Below are 23,307 nucleotides of genomic sequence, written 5' to 3'. Positions count from 1 at the left end.
ACTTCTAGAGTGGTGAGGGACTTGTTTGGACAAGTGCTGCTGTTTGTGGTATCCTATTTATTCAGAATACAGTATTTATCACATGCACCTATTAATAATGTATTTCAATTCTAGGTACGTGAAGTCCTGAAGCACATCAAAGAGCATCCATTCCCTGCCATCACTATTTTCCCTGATAATCGTCCCCACTACTTCCGACGTGACAATGTTGGTGCCTGGATTCCTGCAGAGCTTCCAAACAACAACGACTCCACACCTGATGCCAATGTGCAGAATGTTGTCCAGGGTACAGGTGTCTGGACTCAAACAGGAATCACCACCCCCACACCTACCACACCTGCAGCACCCGCCCCTGCCCCTTGGGGTTCATCAGTACCTCCTCGTTACGGCTCGCTTCACTTGGACTGCCGCCTCAAGACCCACCTGACAGTTCCTCCTATGGTTAACACAACCCAACACTATGATGACCCTCTCCTCAATCCTACCAAGGACAGGTTCATGCCGGCATGGCAGGCCTCGCAGTTGTGACTGGAAGGACCGCCCTCTCCACCTCCTTCCTTTACGTCATCCTTCGGGATACTGTGATGAACAGTGTAAATTGGAGGGTGGTACTACTGCAGACGTGTGTACTTAGGAGAGGCTTATTTTGGAGGGAAGTGGTTACCATGGTGATGGAACATTTGAGTTGGCTTACCATGAAGTTTGCTCTCTCATATGAGTCAAAACATAAGCAATATTGACATGAACATAGACCAGGAACTGTATCATGAACTAACAACTGGTGGAGTTCTACTGTAAATCCATGACAAGATCAAACTCGTCCAAATGTAGATGTGGTGATGATATTTGGCAAGCATTACAACATCTGATGTATCGTGACGTGATGGAAATGGATTGTTGAAATGTATTTCACTCCCCAACTTATCCAAATCCAAGTTTGATAATGAATTTTTAAAACGACAGCAAAATATTATCTATCAGGAAACAGATGTAATACTGATTACCAAAAATTTTAGATTCTCAATTTTACCCATTATGCAGCAATTTTTGGATCTTATTGTTGCACACATTTCAGTGTAAATAGGAAAGGGATGATTAAGAAAAATTTTAATCGTTGCACTTACTGCACCGTGAAATGCTTAAATCCCTGAGGAGGGTGACTGAATGGTTATTCAGTCTGTTAGTTTAGGGGATATAGCATGCTAGGATAGGTGTTGGAAGTATCCTTCTTGTAGGATTATTGGTGTGGTAGAAGATGGTACATAGAGTGATAGAAGGAAGGGTTGTAAGATGGTAGATGGTAGGAATTCAAGAGGATAGGCAACAGGGTGTTAGTTAGAATGTAGGCTATTAGGATACTAAGCACCTAGGACGGGAAGAGTAGAAATATAAGATAACGAACCAGTCCTTGCTTGCTTGTAGGAACTATAGTAGACTGAAATGCAGTTTTAGAGGAAAGAGTTGGAAAGGAAGTTATATTTTTCCATGGTGATTGTAGCCTAACGAAAACACGTAGGAGAGAAAGTTAGTTACAGGGATTGTCTTAAGTAGAGCATCAATGTAAAAATGTTTTGAAGTCTTTAGAGCCATTGTTTTGTTGATACTCCTGATAGTGACATGGGAACATGGTTTGTCCGGTCACTGTAGTATTCCCTGTTATCTTTGGTACTGTACAGGTTTTGTAGTTAGAATATCATTAAGTGTACTCTTCCCATGGTTGAATGTAAATCTCAAAGATCTGCGAGTTGTGGGTTTCATTAGTATTATTGTACTTCTTCATTGTCTTCAGCTAATATCATCTCTATTTTGTCTTCATTTCTTCATTACTCCCATTATGATTCTGATTATGATTATTATGATATTTGTTATCATTATTATTATTACTATTATTATTTTTATGTTTGTCATAGTTTCATTATTTCTCTTCAGTATTCATATCATTTTTACGAGTGTAATTTTTTTGTTTCAGTTATCATATTCATATTTTTTATGATAAAATTGTAGATTTGTGTTAATAGAGAATTTAAGTATTCACTCCTGAATATTTGACAATGATCACATTTCATCTTCCTTCATTATAAATGCTTTGTAACCTAGTTATCATTAATAATAATATAATTATATATACTGTATATGGATTGGGTGAATGTGAGGGTAAATATGTACTTAATTAATTACATTGGTGGTACTGCTTGATGTCTTTACTTGAAGGTTTAGGGAGTTTTCTTCAAGAATGTAGAGTTTTGTGTAACATAAATGAAATTATCAACTAATCTAAAGGTATTATATTTAAGATATATATACATATATAGGGTATGCACTGTGGTAGTTAAGACTTGTATTTGTTGTTTAATTTCAACACTGTAAAGGCAGTAGGAAAAAAGGAAATTGAACAATACGTTTTTAAAATCATATATTTTTTCTTTAACTCTTGTGTCAAGTAATCATCAGGTCACAACATTTTAAGAATTGTTTTTCATATGTAGGTAATTGTTGTCTTCCATGTAAGTAATTACCAGTTCATAGCTTTTAATGTCCTTCTATATGATAACTATGGCCTATCTACATCCAAAAGAGTCTCCCAGAATCAAAGTACTGACAGGCGGGAGTGCTTAGACGGCGAGAGCCCCCGCTCAACTGCCACCTGCACCACACATATGCCGCAGGAATTCTGAGTGCCAAATGCGAGCGTCATCCAGAAAGAATTTTTGGTCTTCACTTTCTTTGCATCCATCTTGATAGCATTTCTGTGATTACGTCCATAGTTCTTAATGTTTCTGTACTAGACATCCCCCTCCTTCCTCTTTTTTTTTTTATAATCCAAGTGGTATGTGCGGTAGTGTACCCTCATGAGTTTAGTAACAGGTTCTCACTATTCAACAACCACTGGTGTTTGCCACTTGCCTCAGCCTTCCTATAGGACAATGGTGACAGCTTTTACCATAGCTGAGCATGTCATGGCACGTACTTTTTATCTTTTATCGTTCTTTGCTTATTACCTGTGTATGTACTTGTTAGTGGGGAACCCAGCATTCCTTCTGTTTTTGCATCCAACCATTGTACCTTTCATTCATTAACATATTTCCAGTTTTATGTTTTATTTTTTGACATGTCATGGGTATTGGTTTATTTGTTATAGATGTTGAGTAGGAGACGGAGAGAATTGCCTAAGCTTTCATCTACTTTATTGGTGACATTGTTCATCCTCTTGGGGCCACAATAGCACTCATCTGAAGTTGGTTTTATCATTAAACATGTCATAACAGTCCATAATTATGTTTATTAATTTTCCTTTCTACGTAGAGCTCACTGGCTGAGCGGGTTGGGACGTCGTTACTTACGACGAAGGTCGAGGTGAGGGCGGTTCGAATTCTGCCACCGGCGAAGCTGAACCAAGGGCATGGTTCATTTAATTCCATGCTACATAGTCCTCTGTGAGGGGCACCATCCTAGCCTCCTGATAGGGGGGAGTGTGTGACATTAAACCATATCACATAGAGCTACCTCCCTTATCAGGGAGAAGAATCCCTTGGTATATAAATAGATGGATGTAGAGATCCGAGGTAACAACAACTGTGGAACTTATGATAGATAATATTTGGAGTACTTTGACAGTTGAAAGTGCTGTGTCTTGATGCATTGCCTCTGACCTGAGCAGTGTGGTGACAGGGATGATCCTTCATCCATGAGGAGCTAAGATGGAAGGGAAAACAAACAATTTATGGATTCATGTGTGCTTTGACTTGGTAATACCTTTTTTTTTAAGGAGGAAAGAGCCTTTACACATGTGTATTTACATATAGTTGTTAATTTATGCAACATATAGGGACCAAGAGACATTGTGTAAATAAAGATTGAGTAGATTAAATTATGCTTCAGTAGAAATGTTATCTATTATATCAAAGAACAAATTATTATGCTTTATGTTCTAGAGATAAACAGCTTCTTCAAGAGTATTTCTGGATGTAAGAAAAAAAAATCTGGACCTGACTCATGTTAGTTCAAACAAACCACATAATTCAAATAAAATGTATTATTTTATTAAATCCATTAAACCAAATTCACATAAAATAAACTTGCATAAATTGAGAACTTCCTGTTCAAGAAAGATTTTTCTGAATATGTACAATGAAGGATCTCCATGACAACTTTTTTCTTGATCAAGTTTAAACAACTAGAAGATACAAATCATCTTCTGAATCCTGTACAGTTTATCCTCGAAAAGAATACTAATAATAAAGAAAAGGAAAATATAATTGATGCATACCTGCTTATGGTGGTTTCACAAGACACAGTAGAAACAACCATCACCTTGCGACCCATTTTCAGAACCCATCAACTTCTACACCTTCGTCTGGAGGAGCAGCCTTGAGGATCTGACACTTGGTCTTTGGTAAGGGCCCGAGATCTTTCTCTATCAACTTCAACTGAATTTCTTCTACCTTTTCAAACATGAAGATCGAGCCAATATTTAGTGACTTTCTTCCTTCTAATACTTTCAGCTGGAGATGTGGAAAAAGTTTTACATTAGTACAACACAGGCCTTTACTTTACAGGGGTGGAAAAGGAGCTGGGAGATAGGGTTGATGAAAGAACATTAGGATGGTTTGGACACATGGAAAGAATGAGTGAAGAAAGACTAGTAAAAGAGGTATGGAAGGCAGATGTGGAGGAAGTGAACATAAGGGGACGTCCTAGGATGAGGTGGATAGATGGGGTGAAGGGGGCTTTGGGGAAGAAGGGTGAATGGAGAATGGTTGTATGTGGATGATGTTGTGATTGCATGAGGTGGGATGGGTGGTGAGGTAGTATTTGTGAGCAAAATTTGACGCAGCCTTAACCCCTTCCATACGGTGCCGCATACGTAGGCGGCATGAGGAGCAAGTGGATACGCGAGGCTGCCATATCGGCGTCTTGATTATATTTATTGTAGTTGCCCCTGCGTAATGACATACTCTCTAAACCAGTGGTTCCCAAACTTTTTTGTCATTTCCCCCTGCACCCAGGTCAACTATCCTTCATGTGTAGCAGGGAAAGAGTAGTTCAAATATACTGTGACTATTTACTAATTTATTTGTCAAATGTACAAATATACTGATAAACAGGCATTCTCTCTCTCTCTCAGACATGAGAAAATCCATCAGAGATTTTTTTTAGTTAGTAGGTAGTTTAATTATTTCCCCCTGGTAGCTTCAAATTTCCCCCAGTTTGGGAACCACTGCTCTAAACTGTCTTCATCACATTTTCTATGGTTATCAATACTCACGGGTGAAGGAGAGAACGATCGATATAAGCGGTGACTATACTTTATGATGCGAGTATTATTACAACACTCTCTCCCTCTGGAGTAAGTTTGGGCCAAATCGGAGAAATGACGGTTTTTGGCCAAATCCGTGGGTAATTTTGGTAATTTTGAGGGTCATTTTGGCCACTTATCACGATTGGGTCACCACCTCAGCTACAGGTCAAGGGCCACCAGGGGTCTTGCGGATCGCACTTAGATACTGCTCAGGCTAAAAGTACGGGCGCCAACAGGTGGAAATGAGAGGGGAAAATTACACACAAATCTGGCTGGTCGCCACAACCTCGCCCTTGGGTCCAGGTTCCCCACGTCTACCTCGCTGTGCCCTGTGGACGACTCTCTCCCTCTGGAGTAAGTTTGGGCCAAATCGGAGACATGACAGTTTTTGTCCAAATCCGTGGGTTAACCCCTTTGGTAATTTTGAGGGTCATTTTGGCCACTTGTCCCGATTGGGTCACCACCTCAGCTACAGGTAGAGGGCCACCAGGGCTCTTGCGGATCGCACTTAGATACTGCTCAGGCTAAAAGTACGGGCGCCAACAGGTGGAAATGAGAGGGGAAAATTACACACAAATCTGGCTGTGCCCTGTGGACGACTCTCTCCCTCTGGAGTAAGTTTGGGCCAAATCGGAGACATGACGGTTTTTGTCCAAATCCCTTTAGTAATTTTGAGGGTCATTTTGGCCACTTGTCCCGATTGGGTCACCACCTCAGCTACAAGTCGAGGGCCACCAGGGCTCTTGCAGATCGCACTTAGATACTGCTCAGGCTAAAAATACGGGCGCCAACAGGCGGAAATGTGAGGGGAAAATTACGCAAACACAAACAAATTTGGCTGGTCGCCACAACCTCGCCCTTGGGTCCAGGTTCCCCACGTCTACCTCAATGTGCCCTGTGGACGACTCTCTCCCTCTGGAGTAAGTTTGGGCCAAATCAGAGACATGACGGTTTTTGGCAAAATCCGTGGGTTTAGTAATTTTGAAGGTCATTTTGGGCACTTGTCCCGATTGGGTCACCACCTCAGCTATAGGTCAAGGGCCCGTAGGGCTCTCGCGGATCGAAGTTAGATACCGTTCAGGCTAAAAGTACGGGCGCCAAGAGGCGGAAATGAGAGGGGAAAATTACGCAAACACAAACAAATTTGGCTGGTCGCCACAACCTCGCCCTTGGGTCCAGGTTCCCCACGTCTACCTCGCTGTGCCCTGTGGACGACTCTCTCCCTCTGGAGTAAGTTTGGGCCAAATCGGAGACATGACGGTTTTTGGCCAAATCCGTGGGTTCCCTTTGGTAATTTTGAGGGTCATTTTGGCCACTTGTCCCGATTGGGTCACCACCTCAGCTACAGGTGGAGGGCCACCAGGGCTCTTGCGGATCGCACTTAGATACTGCTCAGGCTAAAAGTACGGGCGCCAACAGGCGGAAATGAGAGGGGAAAATTACGCAAACACAAACAAATTTGGCTGGTCGCCACAACCTCGCCCTTGGGTCCAGGTTCCCCACGTCTACCTCGCTGTGCCCTGTGGACGACTCTCCCTCTGGAGTAAGTTTGGGCCAAATCGGAGACATGACGGTTTTTGTCCAAATGAGAGGGGAAAATTACACAAACACAAACAAATTTGGCTGGTCGCCACAACCTCCCCCTTGGGTCCAGGTTCCCCACGTCTACCTCGCTGTGCCCTGTGGACGACTCTCTCCCTCTCATTTCCGCCTGTTGGCGCCCGTACTTTTAGCGATCCGCAAGAGCCCTGGTGGCCCTCGACCTGTAGTTGAGGTGGTGACCCAATCGGGACAAGTGGCCAAAATGACCCTCAAAATTACCAAAGGGGTTACCAAAATTACCCACGGATTTGGCCCAAAACCGTCATGTCTCCGATTTGGCCCAAACTTACTCCAGAGAGAGTGTCGTAATAATACTCGCATCATAAAGTATAGTCACCGCTTATATCGATCGTTTTCTCTTTCACCCGTGAATATTGATAACCATAGAAAATGTGATGACAGTTTAGAGCAGTGGTTCCCAAACTGGGGGAAATTTGAAGCTACCAGGGGGAAATAATTACACTACCCACTAAAAAAAATCTCTGATGGATTTTCTCATGTCTGAGAGAGAGAGAATGCCTGTTTATCAGTATATTTATACATTTGAAAAATAAATTAGTAAATAGTCACAGTGTATTTGAACTACTCTTTCCCTGCTACACATGAAGGGGGAAATCTGGATAGTTGACCTGGGTGCAGGGGGAAATGACAGAAAAAAGTTTGGGAACCACTGGTTTAGAGAGAATGTCATTACGCAGGGGCAACTACAATAAATATAATCAAGACGCTGATATGGCAGCCTCGCGTATCCACTTGCTCCTCATGCCGCCTACGTATGCGGCACCGTATGGAAGGGGTTAAGGGATTTCTCCCCGTCTTCTCCTTTTATGCAATGGGGGGACAGAGAGGGGGGGTCGCCGATTTAATGAAGCGGCCTTGCTGTGGATGTGCTGTGTCTTGCGACACTCCTTCTGACCCAGGGCAGTGGACAAGGTGCAGGGATGACCCATCATCCACGAGGTGCTAAGATGGGAGGGAGGGTGGAGGGGTGTGGAGTGTATTCAGGGATGGAATGGGTGGGAGTGATTTTATGCCTTTTCTTTTTTGGCTACCTCCCTTGTAAGGGAGAAAAAGCCTTCATATATGTATGTATGTATGTACAACACAGGCAACAATCCAAAATCTCCTAGAGAGATATATGAGAAAGTTTGAGGACTGTTGCCAGCTACTGTGGGGCAGTAGATTTCCAGTTAGTGGAACTTGAGACAACAATTACCATCATCAAAGAAGATATAAAATCTTATGTACTTGAATCATGAAGAGTAATGTGTAAAAAATTAAACAAAAAATTATATAGGTTTTATATGGCTAACCTCCATGTTTGATTCTGCCACCTGTAATGTTCAACAGCCTTGACACAGACAGAGGGTTTGAATTACAGACCCAAATTGACTCACTAACCATCATGAACAACATCCATAATCACACACATCCCTCATCAAGCCCTCTACACCTCATTCTCTCCTGATATCACCTTCTGTTGCCTCTGTTTAACCCTCAGTGCCCTCAGATCCCTAGCTGGCCACAGACACACATACACCAATCACAAAAGAGCAAACCAGGAAGTTTTCACTGAAGAGACAGTACAACACTTCAAGACCCTGAACAATAAACCAATCACATACATAGACACTGCTGTGCACACTTTCAACACAACTACAAAATGCAGACAACAGAAAATCACACAACTCAAATTTCATACCAGATATTCAAGGCCTCATCAGACACCACACACTCAAACATTCCACCCCCATACTCCTGAGAACATAACAGACCAAATACAAGCACTTAACACTGACATCAGCAATAAGATACTTGAACAAAAAACACTAAATTGGCAGACCTTTGTCACTACACCTAACCTCTTCAATACAATGATGCTTATATAGACATCATGAAGCACAAGTGGGTATATGAGGATGCCAGTGTTGGCATCTTGATTATATCTATTTTGTAGTTGTAGATGAGTGACCCCCAAATTCTTATGAACTGGTTTGATCAAGTTTTCTATGTTTATTATTATTCAGAGTGAAAGAGAATGAATAATACAGCAGTGACTTTATATTTTATAATATGAATAGTGTGATGCATATACATTATGCATTCAATGCTACGCAAAATAGTTTAGATAAAATGAGATATGAAGACGGGACACCACGAGCATAGCTCCCCTTCCCGTAAAATACAACTAGGTAAATACAACTAGGTGAATACAAGAATTTGATTTGTATTGAAGAGGTTAATCATGAAATAAATACAAAAAATTGTACAAGACACTCAACAGCATTACACTATCCAACAGTAATACAACACACTCTCACACAACAATAACCACAACAACAGTCAACTTATACTCAAATGGACAACAAGTAAACACACTCATAAATCTCTTTTCACAGACAAGCCATCTCATCCTTCTACCTGATGACTGACACATCATCCAACGTAAGAAACACTTCTCCACAGATCAAGAATGCACACCCTTCATAGACAGCCAGACAATGCATATTATCTATGATCTCTAGCACTCATCCATTTATGGTCCTGACAACATGAGGTACATCCACCTAAAACACCTTGAACCACATGGTATACATGTACTTACCAACACTGCAAATTATAGGTATTCACACAACACCATACCTGACACCTGGAAGCATAGTAAGATTATGCCAATCCCCAAACCTAACAAAAACCCAGCAGTTCCAGCATCACAAAACCCAATCACACTTCTCTGCATCCTGTCCTAAGTCAAAGAACACCTCATATTACAACATATCACAGCACATATCTCCTTTGCCAAATCACAACACAGTTTATGACCACTTAACTCCACAATCTTCCTATAGATCTCACACAATGAGTTTTCAATGGCATTAATTCAGATAAGCCCCTTAAAGAACACTTCTTATAATACTAAACATTAGTAAAGCTTTTGATGCCCACATGGAGCTGTGGGTAACATTCCTGCCTTGGAACACAGAGGGTCCAGGTTTGATTCCCCATCAGTGCAAAAATAATTTCAAGGTTTCAGGACTTTCCAACCCTACCCCACAACAGCTGACATCAGATGTGCATTAGAGCAGTGTTGCATATGTATATATGCTAGCACCTAATAAGGACTGAGCTGATTATACTGATTTCAAACTACATTCTCAATCACAGTCATTCCAACATACCAGAGAAAACTTTACATGCACTTCTCATCATACACAAGGGGGTAAGCCCACAAACAGGCCATGGTATTAATACCTAAACTACAGTACAATACAATGCCATCCCCAACACATACATATATGCATATACCAAAGGCATATTCCCTTTGGTATATGTATGTATGTGTAGGGGCACTCTCATAAAATATACAACACAGACATGCACAATAATACCAAAAGATGGCTGGCCAATTATTTGGCAGGTAGAAATGCCAATGTGTCATATAATGGCTAATCATCACACACCAGAAACTTTAGGAATGGAGTACCTCAGGGCTCAGTCCAATCCCCATACCCTTTAATATATGCATGCATGATATACCCACACCCCATACCCCAGAAATACAAATCTCTTCTTATACAGATGAAAACAATTACATCCACACACCATAATGCAGATAGAGCTGCAGAAATACTACAATCATACCTCAACACACTCAACACCTGGTTCACCACAGAATTGAAATAGCCCCAACCAGATCCACAGCCACACTTTTCACTAACTGGACAGCAGAACACAAATTTATACCATGCCTCCTTATCAACAACACCCTCACACCATACTACACACACACATACACACAAAATTCCTGGCATAACATACACCTAAATCATTCAAAGAACACATCATAAACATAAAGACAAAATGCATATGAGCAAGAGCAGCAACAACTGCAACAGCACTGTAGGAGAGAGGCCAAAGGCAGAGTATGGGATCCAATATATTTGACATTTCGCCCAGCAGGGCAAAACGTCAAATATATTGGATCTCATACTCTGCATTTGGCCTCTCTCCTACACAAAATGCATACCTAGACTCAATGCACTTAAATCACTTGCAGGTACAACATTGGGACAAAACTTACCACTACAGTATACAAACAATATATGCATTCAGCGATGAATTATGTGAGCCCCACTTGGGCTCTTAACCTCATTATGACATACAATAATACCATACAAACTTTACAGATAGCCTTAAGGACAATTACAGGCTGCACAAATACAACACCTACAGACCATCTACACCATGAAATGAAAGACCTCAAAGTCAAGGATTACCTTGACATTAGAAGCACACAAACATTTACTGCAGCTTCCACAAACGCAGCCCATCCACTAAACTTGAGCTACAGACATTAGAGCAAAGAAGAGAGAGGAGGTTTGATAACTATTTATAAAATAATGAAAGGCATAGAAACTATTGATAGAGAGGATCTAATATAATAGGACTCTCTCACCAAACTTACCCTCTTTCGGTCTCTCAGCGTTATTCCCAACATTGATCTCTCCATTCTCCTCTGTGCAATCCTTAGCTTTGTTTCCATCGCCTTTGTCAGTTTCCAAGTCTCACACCCGTAGATTATTGCTGGCAGAATGCATTGATTGTAAACTTTACGTTTCAAACATAAAGGTAGAGAGCCTCTCAGGATTTTATTATACTTACCTAACAATTTTCAACCAATTGTAATGCATCTTTTTATTTCATTATCATGATCTTTGTCACTTTCACCATCTGGCCTAAATAATTATACTCTTCAACTTCTTTAAGACTCTCACCATCAATTATAATCTCTTTACTTTGAACTTTCGTGTTGAACATTACTTTGGTTTTACTCTTATTCATTTTTAAACCTACTTTGAGACTTTCCTTGTTTAGATCGCTCAGCATACCTTGCAAGTCTTCTGCTTTTTCTGAAATAAGAATAATGTCATCTGCAAATTCTAATTAGATGGTTTAAATATTCGCCATTAGTCTTTAAACCTTTCTTTTCTCAACTCAACCTTCTGAAAATATCTTCCAAGCAAACCGTAAATAATTTGGGTGAAATTGTATCGTCTTACTGTACTCCTTTCTCAATCCTGATCTTTTCTGTATCTTTATGTAGTTGAATTAAACGGTACCTTTCGCATGAGTCTTTTCTAAAACTCTTACGATCTGTTTGCTTGTACCCTGCTTGTGTAGTGAGTTTAGTATTACTATTTGTTCTATCGAGTCAAAGGCCTTCTCGTAATCTACAAAAGCTAAACAAAGAGGTATATTGTGATCTGGCGTTTCCTTTATTACTTGGTTTATCGCCAGCAAATGGTCTAGAGTTCAAATATCCGCTCCTAAAGCCTGCCTGTTCTCTCGGTTGGTTTCCATCTAAAACTTGACTTAGTCTATTTGTAAGGATCTTGGAGAATACTTTATATACATTTGATAGCAAGCTAATCGGTCAATAGTTATTAAAGTCCTTCTGGTCTCCTTTTTTATGAAGCAAAATCACTACAGCATTGCACCACGCATCAGGGATGCTTTCTTGACGTAAGGACTGGGTGCACAACTGAGCTAATTTAATATAAACTCATTTCCCCATGTCTTTCAACAAATCTATTGATATACCATCTTCCCCAGGTGCTTTTCCTTGTTTCATATGTTTCAGAGCAAATTCCACTTCCTTTGTAATCTCTGGTACACGACTAGCGTCTATACATGAATCTACTGACTCAACTGCCGTCTTCGTCGAGTAAAGCTCTTGGTAAAATTCTTGTACTCTTTTTACCATTCTGTGTCTGCATTTAATGATTTCTCCATTTCCATCTTTCAAAGATATCATTTGCTGTCTTCCTACAGCATGTCTGCGCTCGGTCCCTTTAATACTTTTACCTTTCCGAATAGTTTCTTCTACTTCATCTATGTTTCTTGATCTTTTCTCTAATCTCTGCCTTTTGTTGATAAGCTTGTTTAATTCTACTCTTTCTATTTTGTCTCTCCAGTTTTTAATCTGCATGGTCCTTCTTCTTTTAATTAAGTCATTTGTAGATTTGGAGTATTTGTTTTCTCTAATGTTTTTTGTACTTCCTACTTTTTCTGCCGATTCCCTAATGATATTCACTAAATTCAAATGAATATCTTCCATGGTGTCCTCGTTAGTTCTTAAAGTGATAATAAGTAAAATGCTGTACAAACATCAAAATTATATTCCTTATCCTATACTCGCTATAATTACTTTCTTTGTACAATCGAGATGGGAAGCTTTGAAATAGGTGAACAAGGACTGCTTCATCCCTAGATGTACATGAAATTCGTGTACCTCGTATAGTTACTGAGCTAAGTGAAGTAATATGAAAATGTTTGAAGAAAGCTTGAAGTTTCAGCCAGCTCAGTGGGGGAAGGGTAAGCAGGGCTGCCAACCGAAAACGCAAGATCGACTGAGATTCTTTGAGTGAATTGCCTATAGATTATTTTAAAACAGGACACTGCGTGTCCTGTGAGTGCTCACAGAGATACAAGGGCTCCATCCCTGTTCTGCTATCCAAGTTCTTTTCATAAATTGTTCACTTCTCCCCTAAACCATGTAAATCTTTCTTCAGCCAAGCCAGTCTTGTACCAATAGTACATATACCAATGGCTCTTTCCCCCTTGCAAGGAAGGTAGTCAAAGTCAAAGGCATAAATCCACTCCCACCCATTTCATCCCAACATACACCATTCCCATTCACCACCCCTTTCTCCCTCTTTTCTTGACTCCTGGATGATGGATGTATTAACAGGTGAACTAGTACGACAATAAAATTCGCCTGTGCATTTTCTCACTTATATTTGGCATTTGAAAATGCACGACTTAGATCCTCTTCGATCTACGTTCACCTAACTGTCACTTCCCGGTCCGGTCGTGGTTAATATACCATTTAAATGGTGAAGTCAGCATCTAGTGAGGGGAGTTGGTGGCTTTACAATTTTAGCCTTATTGATCTTACAAATGGAAGGTTTAAACATAGGTCATATTATAAAAGGTCTAGTTCTATTATGTGGTTATTTCATGTGATTTAATTTGTGTTCAGGTTTATTTGGGGATGTGTTGTATATGTGCGTTGGAGATGTGTTTCTGGCTAGTTAGCCATTACCACGCACTGATCATGTGATAGTCGTCGTAGGGCGTGGACGTATGTTTGTTTGTACGTGTGTTGTGATGTACCTGTAGTTTTCCATGGGTAATATTGCAATATGGAAGGTTACACGGGTCATCCCTGCATCTCACCCTGGGTCAGGAGTAATGCAGCAAGACAGAGCACACCCACAGCAGGACCGCTTCACTTAATCGGTGACCCCTTCTCTCTGTCCCTTATGCAGAAAAAGAAAAGACGGGGAGAAATCCCTTCGGGCTGCGTCAAAATATTCGCACATACTCCCTCATCCCCCCATCCCCTACCCACTCCCTTCCATATATCACAGCATCATCTATACACAACCATTCTCCACTCACCCCTCTCTACTTCTGTCTTCTCCCTTCCTTCCTCAACAGACATTCCCCTCTTTCCCAATGCCCCTTTTACCCCATCCATCCATCTGACCCTTGGTTGCCCCCTCATGTTCACTCCCCCCACCTCTGCCTTCCACACCTCTTTTACTAATCTTTCATCACTCATTCTCTCCATGTGCCCAAACCATCCCAATACTCTTTCATCAACCTTATCTCTCAACTCCCTTTCCACCCCTGCTCTCCTCACCTCATTTCTCACTGTATCCAGCCTAGTAACCCCTATCATACTTCTCAGGCATTTCATCTTTAATACATTTAAATTCTTCCTCTTTTCTCTTATGTTCCATGTTTCTGCCCCATACAGTGCTGTCAGCACAATCACTCCTTCATACAACGTCCTCTTAGCATCCATTCCCAAATGTCTATTTCTCATTACACTTTTAAATTCCCCAAGGCATTTACTTGCCTCTCTCAATCTACATCCTACCTCCACCTCCACTCCTCCCTTTCTCACCACATTTGCACCGAAGTATCTAAATCTATCTACTTCTTCCAGTCTCTCTCCTTTAATACTCACTTCCAAATTGCTGTCATCCTCTCCCCTTGTACATCTCACCACCTTACTTTTGCCCACATTTATGTTCAACTTCCTTCTTTCGCACACCTTCCCAAACTCTGTCACTAAATTCCTCAATCCCTCCTCTGATCCTGCTACAAAGAATTCAACAAAATGGGGGGGTCACATTTAACCTGAACGTACTAATTTATCATGAAAATACTAATTTAACGTAAATCACATGCATGTAGTTAGGTTGAGTACCTTGATAAAGCTGATAACATCCTTAGTGATGCAACAAATTTTAAGACAATCACCAAAGACCCAACAGGAGCACTAAGAAAGCCAAACACTTGATGAAACTATGAACAAAATTCTTGTCTGCTTCTAGTTGGGGAGATTCTTGCTCTGAAGGTAAAGACGCATCTTCACGAACTCATAGAAGTCGATCTCAAGAGGCATCATTCCTCGTATGATCTGCTTCGTCTTCTCTGTGATGACCCGTTTTATAGGACCTTCGTTCGCATGATTTTCTACAAAAGAAAAACACAAAATTAGTCTAGAAACACCTTGGTGCAGCGTGCAAGTACAGAACCACTCCGGTTGATATGGTTTGTTTGTATATGATTCACCATGGTCCTAGATCACGTGTTGGGTTCACAATCGACAGCTATTACCCTCCCGAATGAGAGCTTAAGAGCTCATATGTGGCCCTGTCTATGGTTAATGCTGGAAAAAAAAAATCAACATATCGCGAGAGAAGCCCCATGTCTTGAATGACTGCTGACATACGAGGAAAGATCAACGAAAGACGAACTTCAGAGAAAGGAGGAAGGGAAAATGGGGAATACAGGGTCAACGTGACCTTGAAAGCCTCAGGAGCCTCAAAGTCCAAGAAGACGAGACATCGGGCGGGAAAAAAGGGAAGAGAAGGAGCATTAAGGAGCATACGCCATGAAACGCATAGTAGCTGCGGCCGCAGCCATCACCTCTGCCCTGTTATGCACTTTGCGGACTATTGGGGCAGTGTGTATTTACCTAGCTGTATTTTACGGGAAGGGGTGCTATGATCGTCGCGTCCCGTCTTCATATCTCATTTTATCTAAACAGTTTCTATGCCTTTCATGATTCTATAAATAGTTATCAAGTCTCCTCTCCATAACAAAAGAAGTGGTTGGAAAAGGTTCAGGAGAATAACAAAATTGAATTTAGATATAGTGAAACAACAGATGAAGGAATAAACTGAAGGCACAGTTATTAAAGTGATGAGAGAGGAGAATATAGTAAGAGACTTAGGAAATAAAAGAAATGTATAATTATATTAGGGATGGACGAGAAGTATAATCTAAATAGGACTACAAGAATAAAGGAGGAAAAGTAAATAGTATATTAGAAGTAGTTCAAGAAGATGAGCCAGAAATAGGGATACAAATAGAAGAAATGTATAGGCTCGGGAAATACAATGCTGATAAGGCCAGACCAATTAAGGTTAAATTCAGGTCACAAACAACAGCAGAGAATATCTTAGCAAAAACAAGGAAACTAGCAGACAGTGAGCAATTTAAACAGGTATGGATAAAAAGAGAAATGAATAAAGAGGAAAGAGAGGATGAGAAAGCAAAAAGACTAGAAGCTAAGGAAAAAAAATGAGAAAAGAACAGACAGAAAAAGAGAAATTCTATTGGAGAGTAGTGAATATGAAAGTGAGGAAATGGTTCATAGCAGAGAAAAACGGAAAGGAAACAGAAAACACGATGGAAGTAGCAGAAAATTAAGAGTGTCTTACACAAATATAGATGGATTAATAACAGGCTTCAATGAACTGAATGATTACCTGAAGGAAAAAAAATCGGACATAATGGGAATTGTAGAGACAAAATTGAAAGGTCCACTACCACCCAACATTGTAGGACATGGTACATATAATTGTTGGATTAGAAACAGATAGGTAAAACAAGGCAGTGGAGTTATGTTCCTGACTGAGAAGGATATAGATGTGAGGAATGTCACATATGGAAAGAATAGTGTAGAGATGATTATGATGGAAGTGGAGGACAAGGATAAGAAGAGCAGGAAGTTTGTAGTAAATTATGTGCCTCCTAAAACGGCTTCGTGGGAAGAGAGAGTACAGAAAAATATGTTAGAAGACCCCAGGATATCATTAAGTAAGATAATGGAAGATGGAGGACGAATGATTATAATGGGTGACTTTAATTGTAAAGAAACCTGATGGGAAGAGATGACAGTGAAGGGTGGAGATGACCTATGGGGAAATGTATTACTTTATATGATTATTGAACATACAATGGCGCAATGGATACAAGAGAATACTAGGTACAGAAATGAGGAAGAACCATTGAGACTGGACCTAATAATCACATCAGAACCCGAAATAGTGGACAAGATCGAATACAAAACACCAATAAGTAAAAGTGACCACATATTGGTTGAACTGGAACTAAATGAGGAAAAATACATAAAAAAAAATATATATATATAGATATCGAATTGGAGAAGAGAGTTCCTCCTATGAAAGAGATACAAGTATCAAGAAATGAAATAATGAAACACTTGAGTAATATCGATGTCAGAAAATTGCATGGACCGGATGGAATGGCAAACTGGATTTTGAAAGAATGCAGGAATGAACTGGCAGACAAAATACATAGCCTAATAAACAGTTCATTGAAAGAGGGAAAAGTTCCAGAAGATTGGAAAAGAGCAAATATAGTACCAATATATAAAGGGGGAAACAAGGAAGACCCTACTAACTATAGACCAGTCTCTCTTACAAGTATGTTAACTAAAATCTGTGAAAGAATTATCAAAACTGGATGGGTAAAGTGTTTGGAAAAAAGTACTAAATCCAAGGCAATTTGGATTTAGACAAGGACGATCATGCGTCACAAACTTAATGTAGTTCTATTCAAGGCTAATAGATGTAATACAAGATTGATGGATGGGCTGATTGTGCATTTCTAGACCTGAAAAAAGCTTTTGATAAGGTACCACATAAGAAATTGCTTAAGAAATTATAAACTGCATTAGGAATACAGGACAAACTACTGAAGTGGATGGAAGACTTCTTGCATGAAAGAAAAATAAGAGTGGTGATAAGAGACAAACACTCCAATTGGGATGAAGTGATAAGTGGTGTTCCACAAGGAACAGTTTTGGCCCCAATAATGTTTGCTATATATACTAATGATATGGATGAAGGAATTGAAAGGTCTTTGCGGATGATGCAAAATTGTTGAAAAAAATGAACACTGAAGAAGATTGAGAGTCGCTACAGAATGATCTCAATAAAGTATGGGAATAGAGTAGGAAGTGGGAGATGGAATTCAATATCAAGAAGTGTAATATAATGGAATTTGGAAAAAGCAAAAACAGAATAACAGGATCATATAAATTGGGAGAAGAAGAAATAAAAAAAATAGAAAATGAGAAGGACCTGGGAGTTATTATTATGAATAATATGTCCCCTGAGACACATATAAACAAAATTTTTGGAGAAACTTATAATTTAATAAGAACAATCAAAGATCTGTATTTTCTTCTATGTTCTTACGTGCCTTGCAGATATGCAGCCCGGAATTCATTGATGAAGAATTTGAGTCTATTGTTAACCAAGGTTTAGGATTAAAGTACCCTAGAACATTTTTAGATAACGCTCTCTCTTTGGCGAAAAAACTTTTCATAGGAATCAACCCCCTCCCCTTTTTGACATTAAGAATCTTTTAGTATTACCTTACAGTAACAATCTTTCTCAAGTTCCTCATCTACTTAAAACATGGAATGTTAAAGTAGCGTTTAATAACCCATGTACTTTTAAGAAATTAATAATCAAGAATTCTCCCGCTGATTCTGTTGGCTGCATATACAAAATCCCTTGCAGAGATTGTGAAAAGTATTACATTGGACAAACGGGCAAAGAACTATCAACTAGAATTAAACAACATAAATATAGTGTTAAAACAGCACAAGAATCCAATGCTCTATTTGTTCACATGAAAGACTTCAATCATTGTATTAATTGGACTAATGTTTCCATTATCATTTCTTGTAATTCATGTCAATAGAAACATAATAGAAAGTAGTATTATAAAACATTCTGAAGGTTCAACTCTTAATATCAGTAATGGCATTTATAAATTAGATAAATTCATCATTAACAAGATTTGTAATCAGGTTGTATGTGACCAAAATTAATTTGGTGAATTGTGCTGTTCTCTAGATTTCTTTTTCATTGATGACTTTGTGTACCAAGACTTTTTCTTATTTCATATGTGACTTTTTGTGCTTTACCAGTTCCTTTCCTAGTGTAATATTTCGTGTCATCTTGTACTATGCCAGTTCCTTTCCTAGTGTTTAATTTTGTGACATCTCGTACTATGCCTGTTCCTTTCCTAGTGTATAATCTTGTTATTTTTAAACCTTTGTAACACAACTTTTTCTGTATTCCCCTGAAGATGTGAATTACACGAAAGCACTTGGGAATTACTGTTTTCTTCCGATTTCCTTAGTGGTTACCTGCACTATATATATATATATATATATATATATATATATATATATGTATATATATATATATATATATATATATATATATATATATATATATATCTCAAGGACTACTATTACACAATTGATGGGTGGTCTAACATCCATAATGAGCCCATATGTGTCACTCTAACAACATCCACCAGTCAGATTTATTTAGGTGACACAATAGACACACCAAGGAAACCTCACAAAATTCGATCAAGAAGGCTGAACAAGATTTTGGTTGTCACATTGGAACTGTAGACAGACAATGCAGCAAATGTCACCAAGATGAGAAAAGTCTTGGAGGAATCGAGTGAACCTGAGCATACCGTCCTCACATACAGATGTGCAGCACACCTACTAAATCTACTGGCTCATAACCTTGAGATTGATAATGTAAAACAACATGTGGTCCATGTAGTTAAATATTTTAGAAATAATCATTATGCTGCTTCAAAGTATCGGCAGGAAGGTGGTCAGTGTCTAGTCATGCCCCAGGACACAAGGTGGAACACAATGTCAGACTGTCTCAAGGCCTATATAAATAACTGGCCAATTCTAATGAAGATCTGTGAAGTCAACAGGGAAGCTATTGATACTGAAGTAAGAAAGTATCAAATTTAGGCCTAAAACATTCAGCTGAGGAATTACTGGATCGATTGCAGCCAATAGCAAAGGCTCTAGATGAGGTACAGAGTGACAAGTGCACTATTGCTCAAGTGGTAGATGTTTGGAAGAAATTACTTTGCCATTTCACAAACAATAAACAAGCTGAAAAACTGGCGGAAAAAAGGTATGAACAGTTTATCACCAAAGCTCACATACTTGCCAACATGCTTCATCCAGCACTTCAAGGAAAAATGCTCAGTGCAGAAGAGGTGAATATTACTATGGAGTATGCCAATGAGAAATATACAACATTTGTTCCTGTCATTATGAAGTTTCAGGCAAAATCACCTCCTTTCCAGGTGTTCAAGTTTACACAGGTATTGGGTGGTGGGATTCACATACAGCCATGTTAGACAGTGATATTCTATTATCAGTGCATCAACTCCTAACTGCAGTAGCCTCATCATCAGGAGTTGAAAGAGTTTTCTCCTCCTATGGACTTATACACACAAAATTAAGGAACTGCCTCGGTAATGAGAAGGCAGCCAAATTGGTCTTCCTTTTCAAGACAATGAACTCAAATGTAAATTATGATTAATGTAAAAAAATTATTTTCTCAAATGTAAATGCAAATAATGATTTTTTGTTCTTATATATTCAATTACAAAACAATTTCTTTTTCCAAACTTGCAAGGTATATAATTTCTATTTTTTGTCAATTCTATACTTCCATATGCTACAATAATAAAACTTATGTTCATAATTTCTGTAACTTCTTAATACAATTATAAAATTTGATTATAAAATCCAGTGTCTTAATCTTATTCATACCATTTCAATTTCCAAAGCATAATACGAAAATTTATCTAAATCAGTTTTTTTTTTTAAATCAACTGATTAAAATTATGATTTAAATCAGCCAACCCTGATGGACACTTTAAAGGAACAAATAAACATAGAAGCAAAAGCTTACCAGACTGCAGCAATTCATCAGCGAGCCAGGCCTTCTTTACAGAGGTCTGGAAAAGGACTGCATTCTTCTGCTGGTCTTTCTCTAGGTTGTGGAATCCATTCTGAAGAACATTTGCCAGACGACAGAACATCTTGGGACAGTCAATGTCAATCCCACTGAAGCTGGCCAGTGTCGACAAGATCTCCACCAGTCTTTTCTGGCAGCAGGAACGGTGACAGGCTTCCTTGATGAAACACAGTCCACATCTGACAAGGTCAAAAGTGCACACATGTGGAGTTGTCAGGGAACCTCTGGACACTGTCTCGATAAAGTCCTTAACGTCACTGGTCACAAGAGGTTCCTCAGCACTGAAGACCACTCCTCCGCACACTTTGTCTCAAGCCACCCCACCACATAGGCTGCACTGCACTCTTCATTCACAGTCAGTGTCACATCTGTGGTGCACCTCTCAATAGAGGCTGCATCCCCTAGGTCAATTGCAGTCCTCAAGCAGGTATGTTCCTTCGACACAAGGTGGACATCGATGGACTGGAGGTTTACGGCAGCATACCTCGTGAGGCGCTGCTTGCATGCAGAGAACACATCCCCAGTGGTCATGAAAGAGTTTGCACCACTTGATTGACAGTAGACTGAGAACTCCCCCTCAAGCCAGTCACTCTGGACCTCACGCAGCAGGACATAATGGAAATCAGCATTTCTGAACAAGTAGCGGCAAACGGCAATCAGTCCCTGCATAGTCTGCACTAGTGCATTCTTGGTGTCATGAATGAAACACTTGATTCGATTTGCTCCATGTCCTGAAAAGGCTCTTGGAAAAACTTCAGGAAATTCAGCAGGCTGGTTGACTGGGGATACTGAACAGCTCGAGATGGATTGTTCATACGCTGATCTTGCCCCTTCTCAGATACATTCACTAAATTCCACCAGTTGAGGATGATTTGGATGAACTTTGCAGTGTCATGACATCCTCTGAGCCTCAATGAAGCCACAACCTTTTCATTAAAGACCTTCAAGACATGCTGCACATTTTGTAGTTGAAATCGTGAGGGGTTGAGAGCAAATTTAGTGAGGGGAGTAGTCTTCAGAATACTGCCTTTCTCTGACTCATAGTTCCTTGATGTCAGCAAATGATGCTGTTGTTTTATTGTCAAGACTGATCTTCTGGCACTTCTCACTGATCCAGTTGTTGCGGATGCACTTCAGAAGATGCACTGTGTCAAAAAGGAGAAACCAGACGTGCTCTTTGTCAAGAGGATGCTTGGCTGTGGCACGGCAATCACCCGGAAAATCAAACAGCTTACAGTACTGCTGGTTAATCTTGTGGTTGTCTGTGATAGACTTGATGACACATCCACCTGCCCTCCCATCATCAGCTGCCGCCTCCTTCACACGCTCAAGCTGGTATGCTGCTGTGAGTTTGTGGACGGGTGTCACAGAAATCATAATACTAGGCCCTCTGTGCAGTGACTTCATCATAATATAGATAATACATAGCATAGAAGTGGCCTTGCTGTCTGGCTTGTTCACTGCCATGCCACTCAGAACCCCACCAGAAAATGCAACAGTTGGCCGAATCTGTACTTCATCTATCAAGAGAAATACATTCTTCTGCTGCAGTGTCTTCACTTTGGCAAATGTTTCCCTCATCACCTGATCCTTGTCAATAGATGAAGTGATGTACTGCAGCTTGCGTTTCCTTGGCAGCACCAGTCTCTGAGCTGTTCATAACTACACTTGGGGTATAATTCAAGAGCAAAACAATAATCATTCATGGAAAACTGTTTCTGTGATAAAAGTTCCAACTGACGTGTCAAAAATACCAGCTTCTTCTCATTCTCGGTGTTTACACAGGCTGACGTGTGGGTTTGAAGAAGAGTGACAATAATCTCGATCTTTTTGTTAAACGGGATGTCATAGTTAATTGCTAAGCGCACAGCTTCGGCGAACTGACCATACGACCTCAAACCATTGTTGGGATGAAGTGTCTTACCCAGTGGTACACTAATGCCCTTCTTGAATGCACGGCAGATCAGTGGGCTACACAACGTGGGCGTGTTTTCGACAATCACAGAGTCTGCACTCACTGAAATTTTCTGTCATGAGCAGACACACTAACCTTTCTTCCGATCTTGAAATAAGTTCTTGTACTGCTTCTGTAGGTCACGTTCAGGTCTAAAAGCATCAAATGAAGTAATCGTATCTTTCTGAAGAAAATGCCTCAGTTGCTTGTCTTCGGCCTTCGCCGGGCGAGGTACAGGT

At 39.9% G+C, this 23,307-nt stretch overlaps 1 protein-coding gene across 1 annotated transcript in view; it reads left to right on the top strand.

Annotated features, from left to right (window-relative positions):
* The window catches only part of Ntan1 (N-terminal amidohydrolase 1), a 329,209-nt gene extending 325,935 nt beyond the window's left edge, over positions 1 to 3,274 (top strand). The window contains exon 7 of the mRNA XM_076172207.1: positions 115 to 3,274. Coding sequence (XP_076028322.1) covers positions 115 to 528 — 414 coding nt within the window. The 3' untranslated portion in view covers positions 529 to 3,274. The remainder of the gene's footprint in view (positions 1 to 114) is intronic.
* The last annotated feature ends 20,033 nt before the right edge of the window (positions 3,275 to 23,307 follow it).

This window comes from Oratosquilla oratoria, chromosome 32 (assembly GCF_046742065.1).
Source record: "Oratosquilla oratoria isolate Oo_2021 chromosome 32, ASM4674206v1, whole genome shotgun sequence".
Classification (NCBI taxonomy): Eukaryota; Metazoa; Arthropoda; class Malacostraca; order Stomatopoda; family Squillidae; genus Oratosquilla; species Oratosquilla oratoria.
The sequence above is the reverse complement of the archived record's forward strand: the minus strand, read 5'-3'. Positions and strand labels throughout refer to the sequence as shown.